The sequence below is a fragment of the Emys orbicularis genome, chromosome 13, assembly GCF_028017835.1.
Source record: "Emys orbicularis isolate rEmyOrb1 chromosome 13, rEmyOrb1.hap1, whole genome shotgun sequence".
Lineage (NCBI taxonomy): Eukaryota > Metazoa > Chordata > Testudines > Emydidae > Emys > Emys orbicularis.
Genome location: NC_088695.1, coordinates 27173376 through 27188935, shown reverse-complemented (window position 1 = coordinate 27188935; position 15560 = coordinate 27173376). Strand labels below are relative to the sequence as shown.

General features: G+C 44.1%; 1 protein-coding gene across 5 annotated transcripts in view; it reads left to right on the top strand.

Moving 5' to 3' along the window:
* Positions 1-15560, top strand: part of MYH10 (myosin heavy chain 10) — a 153228-nt gene that overhangs the window by 91553 nt on the left and 46115 nt on the right. For all 5 annotated transcript variants that reach the window (XM_065415571.1, XM_065415572.1, XM_065415573.1 and 2 more), the window contains 5 exons: positions 3192-3335; positions 3701-3796; positions 13208-13326; positions 13815-13967; positions 14329-14502. In XM_065415571.1, coding sequence (XP_065271643.1) covers positions 3192-3335; positions 3701-3796; positions 13208-13326; positions 13815-13967; positions 14329-14502 — 686 coding nt within the window. The remainder of the gene's footprint in view (positions 1-3191; positions 3336-3700; positions 3797-13207; positions 13327-13814; positions 13968-14328; positions 14503-15560) is intronic.

The following is a 15560-nucleotide window of genomic DNA, read 5'->3' as shown; positions in this document are numbered from 1 at the left end:
CCAAAACCTCCTCTAGTGATACTTCAATCTGTGACAGTTCCTCAGATTTGTCACCTACAAAAGCCAGCTCAGGTTTGGGAATCTCCCTAACATCCTCAGCCGTGAAGACTGAAGCAAAGAATCCATTTAGTTTCTCCGCAATGACTTTATCATTTTTAAGCGCTCCTTTTGTATTTTCATCGTCAAGGGGCCCCACTGGTTGTTTAGCAGGCTTCCTGCTTCTGATGTACTTAAAAAACATTTTGTTATTACCTTTGGAGTTTTTGGCTAGCCGTTCTTCAAACTCCTCTTTGGCTTTTCTTATTACACTCTTGCACTTAAGTTGGCAGTGTTTGTGCTCCTTTCTATTTGCCTCACTAGGATTTGACTTCCACTTTTTAAAGGAAGTCTTTTTATCTCTCACTGCTTCTTTTACATGGTTGTTAAGCCACGGTGGCTCTTTTTTAGTTCTTTTACTGTTTTTCTTAATTTGGGGTATACATTGAAGTTGAGCCTCTATTATGGTGTCTTTAAAAAGGGCCCACGCAACTTGCAGGGATTTCACTTTAGTCACTGAACCTTTTAACTTTTGTCTAACTAACCCCCTCATTTTTGTATAGTTCCCCCTTTTGAAATTAAAGGCCACAGTGTTGGGCAGTTGAGGTGTTCTTCCCACCACAGGGATGTTGAATGCTATTGTATTATGGTCACTATTTCCAAGCGGTCCCGCTATAGTTACCTCTTGGACCAGCTCCTGCGCTCCACTCAGGATTAAATCTAGAGTCGCCTCTCCCCTTGTGGGTTCCCGTACCAGCTGCTCCATGAAGCAGTCATTTAAATATCGAGAAATTTTATCTCTGCATTTCGTCCTGAAGTGAAATGTTCCCAGTCAATATGGGGATAATTGAAATCCCCCACTATTATTGGGTTCTTAATTTTGATAGCCTCTCTAATTTCCCTTAGCATTTCATCATCACTATTACTGTCCTGGTCAGGTGGTCGATAATAGATCCCTAATGTTATATTTTTACTAGAGCATGAAATTTCTATCCATAGAGACTCTATGGAACCTGTGGAATCGCTTAAGATTTTTACTTCATTTGAATCTACACTTTCTTTAACATATAGTGCCACTCCTCCCCCTGCACTGTTCTGTCCTTCCGATATATTTTGTACCCCGGAATGATTGTGTCCCATTGATTGCTCTCAGTCCACCAGGTTTCTGTGATGCCTATTATATCTATATCCTCCTTTATCACAAGGCACTCTAGTTCACCCATCTTATTATTTAGACTTCTGGCATTTGTGTACAAGCACTTTAAAAACTTGTCCCTGTTTATTAGCCTGCCTTTTTCTGATGTGCCAGATTCTTTTTTATGTGGCTGTTTATCATCTGATCCGGCCCTTACATTATACTTTTCAGTCCTCTGCTCCTGACTATAACCTGGAGATTCTCTATCATCAGACTCTCCCCTAAGAGAAGTCTGTGTCCGATCCACACGCTCCTCTGCAGCAGTCGGCTTTCCCCCATCTCCTAGTTTAAAAACTGCTCTACAACCTTTTTAATGTTTAGTGCCAGCAGTCTGGTTCCACTTTGGTTTAGGTGGAGCCCATCTCTCCTGTATAGGCTCCCCCCATCCCAGAAGTTTCCCCAGTTCCTAATGAACGTGAACCCCTCCTCTCTACACCATCGTCTCATCCACGCATTGAGACTCTGAAGCTCTGCCTGCCTACCTGGCCCTGCGCGTGGAACTGGGAGCATTTCTGAAAATGCCACCATAGAGGTCCTGGATTTCAGTCTCTTCCCTAGCAGCCTAAATTTGGCTTCCAGGACATCTCTCCTACCCTTCCCTATGTCATTGGTACCTACATGTACCACGACCACCGGCTCCTCCCCAGTACTACACATAAGTCTATCTAGATGCCTCGAGAGATCCGCAACCTTCGCACCAGGCAGGCAAGTCACCATACGGTTCTCCCGGTCATCACAGACCCAGCTATCTACATTTCTAATAATCGAATCTCCCATTACTAACACCTGCCTTTTCCTAGAAACTGGAGTTCCCTCCCCCGGAGAGGCAACCTCAGTGCGAGAGGCAACCCCAGAACCATCTGGAAGGAGGGTCCCAACTACGGGAAAGTTTCCCTCTGCTCCCATTGACTGCTCTACTTCCCTGGGCCCTTCTTCCTCCTTAACAGCACAGGTGCTGTCTAAGCGGAGGTGGGACAATTCTACAGTGTCCCGGAAAGCCTCATCAACATACCTCTCTGCCTCTCTCAGCTCCTCCAGTTCCGCCACCCTGGCCTCCAAAGTCCGTACATGGTCTCTGAGGGCCAGGAGCTCCTTGCACCGACTGCACACATACGCCACCTGCCCACAGGGCAGGTAATCATACATGCAACAGTCGGTGCAATAAACTGGATAGCCCCCACTCTGCTGCTGGGCTTCTGCCTGCATTGTATCCTAGTTAGTGAAAGGGTGGTTTACAGAAGGGAGTTTTGGAATGTGGTTTGGTTTATAGGTTTTAGGGGGGGGCCACGGGGATGGGGTTACGGCTGGCGAGGGACTCCCACTCCCTTCCCAAACTCCCTTGCGAAACTCCCTGTTAGCAGCCCCTGGTCGCTTGTGCGCGGCTTTATAAAGCCCTGGCCTGAGTGAATGCCCCGCCCACTGATTAAGGCTCAGCCAATTAGCAGAGGCTTCGAGCTTTCAAACCTGCCTCCAACTGCCAGCCAGAGCACACGGTCCCTCAAACAACCAAACAACCAAACACAAGCTCAGCACACAGCAAGTAACCCCCAAACACAAACAAACACACACTACAACCACTGCTCTAGAGGATTGCAACAGTAATCCCTATGCAGAACAGTGTCCAGTTCATGCCCAGTGCAAGGAGCTAATCCATTCAGTTGTTTACAAAACCAACTTGAAGCTGTTGGTAACTGGGCCTTTTTATATTAAAGATTGTGGGAAGCTGGGCTGGATGGACCTTTGGTCTGACCCAGTATGGCCATTCTTATGTTCTTAAGCTGGGTTCAGCACTTAACTCATATTTCTAGAGTTACAGAAGACTTGGGGTAACTGCTTGTAATCCAGTTTATTTAAATGCTGATATAACTGGTAGTCCATTTATTTGTTAGGGGTTGGTTTTTTTTTTTTTTTAAATATTAGATTTGTGCACAAAGCTTTTACTTTTTTCCCTCCACTACAGCTGACTTGCTGCTTGAAGGATTTAACAATTACAGATTTTTGTCTAATGGCTATATCCCCATTCCTGGGCAGCAAGACAAGGATAACTTTCAGGAGACTATGGAAGCCATGCACATCATGGGCTTTTCTCATGAGGAAATCTTGTGTAAGTTGAGTCTTTTTGGTTTCTGTAGTGTACTTGCTTTTTATGTTTTAAAAAAAAAAAAAAATTGTAAAATTACAAAAATTAAATGAAACAAATGTTCACAACCAAACTTAAATATAATGGAGTTTTGATGCATTGAAAGCCTGTGGCAAACATTGCACCACTTCAAAAACTTAAAGCAGTCTTCTGATTTTTAAGCTAAAATTGACCTAGAAGCAAGAAAGACTGTGCTACATAATGCAATAATAATTATAAATAATTCCTTTTTGAACTGAGTTTGAATGCATGCCTAAGATTGGAGAGGGGATGAATTTTATTGAGACACATTTGACAAGAAAAATATTTGTATCTTTCTGTTAACACAGCAATGCTGAAGGTGGTGTCGTCAGTACTACAATTTGGTAACATTTCTTTCAAGAAGGAAAGAAACACTGATCAGGCCTCCATGCCAGAAAATACAGGTAAATTGGTCACATTGTGTGGCCTTTAATGACCTTAGTTGTGGTTTTCTGATTACTGGATATCTGATGAACAAATTATAAAGTTAGAAAGTCTGTTCCCCCCCCCCCCCTTTTTTTTTTTCTCCCTGAACTTCCTCTATAAAGTTCTCTGCCAGAGAGAGGCCATAATTTGTAACAGTATCAGCCAGCATGGAACTATTAAAACTCTCCCTATCTTATACTCTCTTCCACACAGACATTAAAACTTCTGTCTACAGAATTCCATAAATTATTGAAGCTGTTTATACTGCTCCTAAACTTTGAACAAACATTTCAGCTGTAACCTCATTAATTGCTTCTCAGCAAAGACTTAAATATTGGGGGGGGGGGGGGGGGGAGAAGGTGTGCTTAAATCAGTGTATTTTCTTTGGTTCTTGATAGTCATTACATTGCCAATGAAAAGAATCCTGGAGCGAAGCACAACTTCCTTAGTGAAGTGGCTGAATTTAAGAAACACTGTATTTAGACACTTAGTTCTGAAATGACAGGGTAGTGTGACTATGATTTTTTTTCATTTTAATACTTCAGAGTGCAGTCATTATTTGGTAGACGTGCTTAAAAATGGAGACAGTCCCTTAGGTACTTCTAAGAATTTTCAGACTTCTAGTTTACCCAGTGTTCTGTCATTCTGAATCCTCTCTTAGAAAGTAACATCTTTACAGTAGTTTAGAACTCAACTTTGGTTAACTGCAAAGTGTTGGCTGTTTTCATATCTAAAAATTGGCTTTGATTTCTATAAAACAGTTAGCAAGGGCGGGAGGGATAGCTCAGTGGTTTGAGCATTGGCCTGCTAAACCCAGGGTTGTGAGTTCAATCCTTGAGGGGGCAATTTGGGGATTTAGTTGGGGATTGGTCCTGCTTTGAGCAGGGGGTTGGACTAGATGACCTCCTGAGGTACCTTCCAACCCTGATATTCTATGTAAGTCACAGAAGCAACTTATGGGCTTCTTGCATAAGTCATGATGTGTTGTGTTTTGTGATTATAGATGGGCACTTCTTACATCCATACTAGCAGTATCTTCAATTAATTTTGTATCACCTCTCCACTTTCTGGATATCAAAAGTGTTAAATGATTAAACAAATGTTGCAGAAAGGCTGGCTCAGATTTAAAATTTGTTTCATAGCTTGAGCATCTTGCTGCTGTTGCTCATTTTCCTTGCTTTTTATCAATTTTTATATTTAGTGCCCTAACATTCTTTGAGAGAGAAAGTGGAAGTGGGAGAGCTATGAAATTTGCTGAGGACTTCATAGGCTCTGAAGAACAAATGAAGCTTTATATGAAGAATATTAATGATTGACGTATAATGCAATGACTTAAAGCAATAAAATCCTATCCAGAAACATCAAGATGGTCTCTTAGGGCTTGTCTACACTTAAAATGCTGCAGCTGAAGTGCTTCAGGGGTTCTCCCACCATTGGTGTAGGTACTCCACCTCCCATAGAGGTGGTAGTTCTCCTCTTGACTTAATGCTGTCTACACTGGGGGTTAGGTCTGTTTTAACTGGTGGATTTTTCACACCCCTGAGGAACATAGTTATACTGAAACTTAACAGCCTTTTTTGGTTCAGGAAGCCTAATAACCTCTGAGTTGTTAGAGCTGTAGTGAACTGTACTGAGACAAATACATCCTCAGAACTTGGGGATTAAAACAATGCTTTGTAGATTTGATGACAATTTGACAGTTATAAGGGAAAATTTTAAGACACAGATGTTATTTTAATTTGGGCATCAAATTATCTATTTCTAGTGTACATTAATCAGGTCTCCACTACAGAACAAAGTTGTTCTTGTGTCTCTATATATAGTTATGCACAATAAAAATGTGGCAGTTCTACATTAATTGTATTTAGCTTGTATTTTTATAATCTATTGGTGACTATTAAACAGCCAATGAAAACCATCCGTAAGCAGCTGCAACATATAAAACTATCATAAATTACCCCTAGAGATGCACCTGCCTTTCTATGCAGCATCTCAAATATTTCACAGGTAAAACAGAATCATAATATGCCTAGCTCCATGAGAGGGACACTTAGTAGATAAGATTCAAAACCTGAAAGGCCATGTTTTGCTCTTGGACAAAGCAGGAAGTTTTCAAGTAGGGGGATGGTGAGCAAGACCAATATCCACTCTTGTGCTCCCCAATACAGTGCACATTTCCTCTCCCCCCCCCCCCCCTCCCCCCGGTGGCAAAAAGCTCAATTATTTTGCAGTTTTCAGAAACTGGAGAAAAGTCCTGTGTACTGTCCCTCTTTAATAAACGAGTCTAATAACTTGGTGGTCCAATGACTTGTGCTAGACACTGCTATGTGGGTGACCCAAGCTTTAACTTAGTCCCATCCTTTTGCTCTATGTGCTAGCAGAGGCTTGAAGTCCTGAAAAGCGTCAGTTCCTGGAGGTGAAAAAATTGATTGCATTGGTTGACAGACTTCTCCAGCCAACTGAGAATGCAGGTCTGTTCTGAACAGTGACTGTATCCTGTAAAACTGGTCATAGCTGTTTGCTTTAGTGACACATAGCTGTACCGGGTCTGTAAAGTCAAGAAAGATTCTGTTCCTTCATGTGGATCTTCCAGCAGAACCTTTTATTTGGGTACAATCGGTTACCTCTGCTTTCAGTGTGCTGCACAATCTATGGGCATGGCTACACTTGCAGATGTAGAGCGCTATGAGTTAAACCAGCCTTCGGAGAGCGAATAGGGAAAGCGCTGCAGTCTGTCCACACTGACAGCTGCAAGCGCACTGGCATGGCCACATTTGCGGCACTTGCAGAGGATTGGGAGCAGTGCATTATGGGCAGCTATCCCACAGAGCACATCTTCCCATTCTGGCGCTGTGGCTTGTGGGAAGGGGTCGGGGGGTGCAGGGCATTCTGGGTACTGTCCCAATGCCCCGTGATGCATCGGTTCGCATCCCAGGAATCCCTCTACTTCTGTCCACATTTGGCGCCATCTTTCAATGGTTTTTGTGCTGCGTGTTCTGTCTTCCCTTTCGATCTGTGGGAATGGAGACCGAACTGCTGAGGAATATGCTGACGAGTCTCGCCAGCACATCACGTTGGGCAGTCGAGTTATTCCTTAAGATCCAAACTGACAGGGAGAACTCTGACGACGATATCAACTCGAGTAACACATATGACACAAGATTGCTTGTGGCATTCACTGACATGCTCACCACCATGGAACGCCGCTTTTGGGTTTGGGAAACGAGCACTGAGTGGTGGGATCACATCATCATGCAAGTCTGGGATGACAAGCTGTGGCTGCAGAACTTTCCGATGAGAAGCCACTTTCATGGGAGTGTGTGTGAGCTTTCCCCCACCCTACGGTGCAAGGACACGAGATTGAGAGCTACCCGGATGGTGGAGAAGCGGGTGGCTATTGCAGTCTGGAAGCTGGCAATTCCAGACAGCTACCGATCGGTTGCTAACTAGTTTGGAGTGGGAAAGTATATCGTTGGAAGCGTGCTGATGCAAGTTTGCAGGGCCATTAATCGCATCCTGCCCAGAAGAACTGGGGCTCTGGGTAACGTGTATGACATTGTGGCTGGCTTTGCACAAATGGGTTTCCTTAACTGCGGAGGGGCGATAGATGGGATGCATATTCCAATTCTGGCACCAGCCCACCTAGCCTCCGAGTACGTTAATCAGAAGGAGTATTTCTCTATGGTTCTCCAGGCACTTGTGGATCACCGTGGGCGTTTCATTGACATTAACACAGGCTGGCCCGGAAAGGTGCATGACGCACACATCTTTTGGAACACCAGCCTGTTCAGGAAGCTGCAAGCCGGGACTTTTTTTCCCAGACCAGAAGATCACCGTAGGTGAAGTCGAAATGCCCATTGTGATCCTTGGAGACCCTGCTTACCCTTTAATGCTGTGGCTCATGAAACCCTACACAGGGAGCCTTGACAGCACCAAGGAGAGGTTCAACAACAGGCTGAGCTGGTGCAGAATGACTGTGGAGTGTGCTTTTGGCCATTTAAAGGGCCGCTGGCGTGCTCGGTATGGGAAGCTGGACATGGCCGAAGACAGCATCCCTGCGGTTATATCTGCGTGCTGTACCCTCCATAACAATTGGGAAGGGAAGGGTGAAAGCTTCACTCAGGCATGGACCTCGGAGGTTCAACACCTGGAGGCTGAATTTGAACAGCCAGAGAGCAGGGCTATTAGAGGGGCCCAGCATCGGGCTGCAAGGATTAGTGATACCTTGAGGGAGCAATTTGAGGCTGAAAGCCACCAGTAATGTCTGTTGCCCTGCACGGGCGTGAAGTGCAGTGGTTCCAATATTAATAGGAATCTGTGTTTGCCACACTGACTTGCAGTGCCTGTTGCTTTCCTGGGCCTAAGGTATCTTTTACTTTATGCAATAATAAAGAATGTTTTCAAAGCCAAAAAATCCATTTATTGAAAAGAAATTTCATTTGTTGAAAAGAGACACAACTGCTTGGGAAACAGAAAGGGCAAGGGGGTGGGGTGGGGAACGGTACAATCACAGGTTTGCATATGTCCTGTCTGGAGTGCTGTGCAATGGGTGCTGCACTTCAGGATGGCTATACTGCCTGGTGATGGGGATTGAGTGCAGTGGGTAAGGGTCGTAGTTTTCAGGGCTGGGTGATGAAGCTACAGGTGTTGGGGGCAGCTGATGGCGATAAGAACCCGGATGTTGGGGAAAGTGGGTTGGAGGTGACATGGGGGCACAAGGAAAAGAGTTTTGGGACAAGGGCTGCGGGGGGGGCTCCACCTGCATGCCTACAAGGGCCTGGATCAAGTCCGCTTGGCGCTCCATGATGCTTATCAGCCGATCCGTGCTTTGCTGTCGGAGCTCCGTGCTTTTGTGCCGGGAATCCGCATTCTGCTGGTGGATCCTCCTTTCACTTTCTCTCAACGAGAATCTAAAAGTGCAGGAGTTAAGTGACTGCTGCATTACTTCATGCAGCATGTCGTCTTTGCTTCTTCGTGGCCTCTTCCTGATTCTTTGCAGTCTCTCGGCCGGTGATAACATGGACGGCTGAGATCTCAAGGTTGCATCTGTAAAGGCAAAATGCAACACTTAACAGAGGCAGCATTTTCACACCAGGCAGAGCAATGATTCCCCCCGTACTTAAGGAGGGCAAGCACGGTCTACACAATAGCATAATTTGCCCGTCCCAAAGCGAGTGCACATAACCCATGGGAGCCCCAAGATGGTGAGTAAGCACAGGGACTGATTGTTTCATGGCTGTACCGTCCTTTAGGTTTCTGTGCCTTGGGGAGAGCCAACAGCTGCAGGGGGCCCCTATACTGAACACTGTCCCCACATTTTCCACAGGAATTTGTCCTGGAAGATATCTCACTGCGGAGGGTGACCTGGGAACCAGGGGAGGGTCTTCTACTATAATGCAGCATCCGCCCTGGCCCATTTGTAGCTTGCCTGTGTGCAGCAATGGTCTCCCTGCCCCTCACGGCACAGTGGTGCGGACACATTAGACTGGGACAAGGACCACAGTGGCTCTCCCAAGAAACCTGCTCAAGCGCATTGCCCAAGTTCTGGCTGAGACCTTTGAAGAGATCACTGAGCCAATTACCGCGATGTGAGAGAGCACATCAATGCCCTATTCTGCATCTAGGCATGCATGCAGCCCTAACCGTCCTTGCCCCAAGAGCCCACACTGAATAACTTCCTTCCCAAAATAAAAGCCACTTACCGGGAACCTCCTCTGGTGTTTTGTCCTTCCCCAAGCACTGGCCACCGCGACTGGCTACCTTCCTCTTGGCTTGAGAACAGCTCCTGGCTGCATGCATCTACGGATTCCGGGATGTCTTCCTCCACCTCAGCACCCTTGCTCCTGCTTTGCTCCTCCTCCTCCTGCCTTGCTGAACTGGGCTCTGAAGTGTCCATGGTGGTACTTGGAGTGGAAGTGGGGGTCGCCCCCAAGTATCGCATCCAGCTCTTTGTAGAAACGGCAGGTCGTGGGGGCAGCACCGGGGCAGCGGTTTGTCTCGCGGGCTTTGCAATAGGCATTCCGCAGCCCCTTCACTTTAACCCTGCACTGCAGTGCATCCCGGTCATGGCCCCTTTCCATCATGTCCCTTGATACCTGCCTGAAGGTATCACAATTCCTATGGCTGGAGTTCAGCGGGGACTGGACAGCTTGCTTCCCCCCAAACACTGATGAGGTCCAGCACCTCGCAATTGCTCCATACTGGGGATCGCATGGAGGCATGGTCACCTGGAAAGAATCGCTGAGAGCACTCCACGCCTTGCTGAGCAAACAGGAAGGAGATTTTCAAAATTCCCAGAGAATTTAAAGGGCAGGTCTGACGGGTTGGTCACCTGAGGGCAGGGCAGTAGAGTTCAAACTGATGACCAGTGGCTAGAACAGGCATTGTGGGACACTTCTGGAGGCCAATCAGAGCGCATTAACAGACTAGGGCGTCCACACTGGTGCCGTGGAGCTCCAGCAGGGGCGCATGAAACATTATTCCACTCGCCGAGGTGGAGTACCAGGAGCACTCTAGGCGCGGAGTCAGAGTGTTCTATGTGCCTTGCAAGTGTGGACGCATCATGAGTTAGAGTGCACTGGGCTGCTTTAATACGCTTTAACTTGCAAGTGTAGCCATGCCCTATGACTATGGGACTACTTTGGTAGGTACTCTGGTGATGATGCAGGAGATGGAAAGAGAACAGTATGAGTTTGCAGCATTTGCAATTCAATACAGAGCAAATTTTATCAGGATATACTGAGGGTCACTGAACAGGAACCCCACAATTAAATTCGAAGCACCTTTTTTTCCTCGAAGAGGAACAGTACATACTGGCTTCAGAGAGGAGGAGTTGTCCCGTCTAAACCTGTTCAGCTGAAAGGAATGGGTCCTTTGAGGTTGCAGGGGATTTTAAAAACACCCCCCCACCCCCCCTTAGAGGAATATTAAAGGATTAAGAGAATTCTTGAAATAAGACTGAAGAGGAAAATGAAAGTTCATTTTCTTTAGGAAGTAGATTGCTCAGGACAAGTTCTGTGGGTATGTTTTAACCCCCCACTGGTTACATTTCCTTCTCTCTCGGGGTGAATCAGGCTGAAAATATGGTAGAACAGTCCTGTCAATTGTCAAAAATCTATTAATCAAGCTTACAGCTACAGCTTCTTCCTTGCATGTCACTAGAAGTGTCAATACATACATCCTTTCAGAAATGTAACCCAAATCCTCTAAAACATTGAGATTAACCTCTCTTCAGAATCCAAACTGTCCATGTGATTCTAGTGCTAGCTCAGTGTTACTCCTCATGTTGTCTAGCTTATAATAAAATACCATACCTGAAGACAACTAAAAAAGCAAACTTTAGGTATTTTTGGGGGGGAAGGGGGAAAAAATGGCAAGAACATCCCTGCAAAGTGGACAGTACATGTAGACTTCTAGAGATGGATAATGCTTCTGCTAACTCTTGGGGTACGTCTATACGGTCCGGATGTAAGCGATCGATCTTCTGGGATCGATTTATCGCGTCTTGTCTAGACGCGATAAATCGATCCCGGATTGATCCCGGAAGTGCTTGCCGTCGACGCCGGTACTCCAGCTCAGCGAGAGGAGTACGTGGCATCGACGGGGGAGCCTGCTTGCAGCGTCTGGACCCGCGGTAAGTTCGAACTAAGGTACTTCGATAACGTAGCTGAATTTGCGTACCTTAGTTCGAAGTGGGGGGTTAGTGTGGACCAGGCCTTGGTATCTGAGTAATGTCAAAAGAGAAATAAGTGCGGGAGGGTGAAAGTCTAACTTTTTTTTTTTTTTTTTTTTTAATAAGCCACCCTTTCCACAGATACCAGACGAACATGCTGTAAGATGCAAATTACTGGTGACTGTAGCTGTTCCTTTGCTTAGGGAAATCCATGGATACATGAGAGAGAGAGAGAGAATAGACGAACTTGACACTTGAGATATTGGCAGGGAGGATTTTGAAACAATAAATCTTCTCTTTAAAATAAAAATGAAATTAAATTGGTATTTAAGTTTGAGTGACTTTCATGCCATAAAAATATCAAGCCAAAGGGAGTTGTGGCTACTCAGTCTTGGGAGAGCAAGACTCGTCCTTAAAATGTGTAAATATGGACTCATGGGTGTCTAGCTCTAGATACCCACATTTGTGTTTTCTAACGATTGTTTAATATGTTGTACTCCAAGTCCATTTCCTCCTGTGTTACAGTAGAGTGAAAGCATAATGCTGAATTTTTGATGTTACCATTGTTTCACTGACTGCATACTGAACCCACATGGAGTACATGATCAAGCACAGAATCCGGAGCTTTGGGGCTGGGAAATAATATCTTCAGTACTAGATTGCCCCTGAAAGAGGGTTCCCCTTTCTTTTTAAAAGACTAAGTCGAGGGGATGCCAAATCATCATATTGAAAAGATGAGAGGGACTAAAATATTCATTTGCTAGATGTCCTTCTGAGAAAGCTTAGAAGCTGGCACACTTGAGAAAAACACTTAGCCCCAGGGCTAAGAATAGCTAATGTGTGTCAGATTCATTTTTAGAAATCTTAAGTCACAAAAAACACCCAACCTATTAATAGAAAATATGTGTAGGAAAGAGGATTGACATTGAAAGAAAATAAAGTAGAAATAATGTAGGTGTTGCCAAACCAGGAAAGGTCAGTGGGCCATTCAGTTTGATATTCTGCTTCCAGCATTCTTGTACCAGTTGCTTTAGGTGAAAGCACTCGGACATTGTTTCAGTGACTGCTGTGATGTGGCCTAGGACTGAAATCCCATAGCAATGCATTGGCATACTTGCCTGCACTGCAGCACAGCAGTTTCTCTAAGCAGCCATATGTCTACACTACAGCATGCTAGCTCTGCTTGAGCTAGTGCACTAAAAATAGCAGGGTAGCCAAGGGTAGCGTGAGTGGCAGCTTGGGCTAGCCACCAAAGTGTATGCCGAGGGGGTCTGGGCAGGCTTGTAGTCCAGCATGTCTGTCTCCCCAAACTTAGATGCACTTCCCTAGCTACAGTGTAGACATACCCTTATTGGCATCTGGCATATTATATCAAAAGAATGAACGAGCTTTTATCGAAACCAACATATTCAGCTCCAATGCTTCCTAGCAATTTCCTGAACTAACCTGGTATTTGCTGTACTAAATTAACAGGGATTCACTAATGTGTTTATATGTATTATCGCAGGTTCTGGGATTGCTTATAGACGCTAGTTGTAATAATAGGTTTATTTTTCACAAGGTTGAGTGCTACTTCTGATTTCTATATTGAGTAGTTGTTAAAAATCGTTGAAACAGCTATTGATACAAGTTCTCAAGGGCTTGTTTCATTAATGTTCTGGCTAGTCTGGAGAGTTTGGGGTATTTAAGTGAATAACTTTATTACTTTCAACCTCAGTTGCACAGAAACTCTGCCATCTACTGGGAATGAATGTAATGGAATTTACTCGAGCTATACTTACGCCACGCATTAAAGTTGGCAGAGACTACGTTCAGAAAGCCCAAACCAAAGAACAAGTAAGTTCTGATGTATAAAAATAAAATGAAGCTCCAATTCATCCAAAGTAACTTTTCGGCTGCGGTCAGTAAACTGTGTTGATGCTAGTTCCTGTTTAAATCTCTGTTCTTTGTTGCATCTTACAAAACATCTTGTGTTTTGTATTTTCTTGCATGGCAAAAAACAAGACTGTATAGAAAGTAAGAACTTCTTTCCTTTCCTTGGCCTTCAGCTGATCTTGATTCTGTCGTTTGACATAGCAAATGTAGAAAAGCAGTCTTAATTTTTGTTGACAATAGGGTTAAACTTTATTTTTAATCAAATCATGTAGTATTTCTGCTTGTTTGTTTGTTTGTTTTCTTTCCTCAGTAGTATTCTTTCCTCCATGGTATTAACTGCATTAAACTTGCTCAGTTCCCTTAGCCGTTATCTGTGATAACCTCCATCTCCTTGTTCTTTTGATGACTCCTCGAGAATAAGTAAATGTTTAATATGTTTTGATTTTCAGGCAGACTTTGCAGTGGAAGCCTTGGCAAAAGCCACTTATGAACGCCTCTTCCGCTGGCTTGTTCACCGCATTAATAAAGCTCTGGATAGGACCAAACGACAGGGAGCTTCTTTCATTGGCATTCTGGATATCGCTGGATTTGAAATCTTTGAGGTATGCTAAAGAGCCAGTTATGGGAAACTAATTTATAGCTTTAAATTCTGTCTCTATTCTAATCTGAGTTACACACCCATGCATAACCATTTATTCTGCAGTTGTGGATTTCTCCTGTAATATAGCAGTTTAGAGTGTACTACAGATAAGAATAACATCTTGTGGGTGAATTGAACTCATGTTTTATATACTAATTTCAGACCAAATCGTATCTATCATTTATTGGATGTTAGGAAACTATCCCTTAATAAAATCAGAAATTTGCCCTACAAATACTACTTGCAAATGTAACAGATGACATTTTATAAGATTATAAATTCTGCCATTGAGTTATTCTTCTAACTCACTAAATATTTTGCAGCTGAACTCTTTTGAGCAACTTTGTATCAACTACACCAATGAGAAGTTGCAGCAATTGTTCAACCACACCATGTTTATCCTGGAACAAGAAGAGTACCAGCGGGAGGGCATAGAATGGAACTTCATTGATTTTGGACTGGATCTGCAACCCTGCATTGATTTAATAGAAAGGCCTGTAAGTTTGTCTTTCATATCTTGTGGGTTTCTGGACCAGGTACAGACCCTCTTGTGGAACAGTCCCAGGAACTGGATTAATTTGAATGTGACCACTGAGGACTGAATCCCATTATTTTTATATTAATTTTAGTCTAAATAGCCTGTGCCCACTGGAGTAAACCTGTGTCCATATCTGCATACACATAGTGCACTGTTTTAGTCGTATGGGACTAAATACTTTGACCTACTATTTATGTTGTTTCCAATGCCAACCAAGTCCTCATTGCTCTCATCTTCAAGCCTAACCATGTGATGGTATTATGGGTGCTTAATGTGGTGGCTCAACCAGAAAGCTCTTGAAGATTTAGGGTGAAATCCTTGCCCCTTTTGAAGTCAATGGTAAAATTCCCATCAACTTCAGTGGGACCAGAATTTCACCCTATAAATCTGCCTTGTGTTTGAGTGGGTCTTCTAAGACTGTAGCCTTTGGGAAACTCTTTTCTCACGGCACTTGGCTAAAGGATCCTGTCTGGTTCCCAGAGATTGGGCAAAGTAGACCACTCCGATCAACTACAGATAGCATGAGGAGCAGCTTAAGAGTCCAGGAAAAGAGCACCAATCTTGAGTGGCTATTCCCACTTCCCCACTCCATCCCCCCAGATCTGGGCTGAAGTTTATCCTGAAGTCCTCTGTAGGACAGATAATTAAGATGTCACAACATATGCTTGTTTTGAGTTACGGCATCATTATGTAACATCTCTGTAGTATCATCCTTACAGGAAATGCAAAACAGAGCTAAGGGGTTCCTCCCCTCAGTTTAAGAAAATATTTCTTTTGCCCCAGAACCCAGTTTTGCAGGCTATGACAGACGCACCAAAAAATAAATAAATAAATAAATAATAATAAAAAAAATCGGTGGCATAATAATGGTTATGACCAGCACTTTCATCTGTCAGTTTTCTTATATTTTTTCCCCCCAAATTTGAGCTGTAATTATAATTGTTGTGAAGGTATATTCTTTCACACATTTAATACACTATTTCTGCATGTAATGCTATACTTGTATCCAGAGCAGCA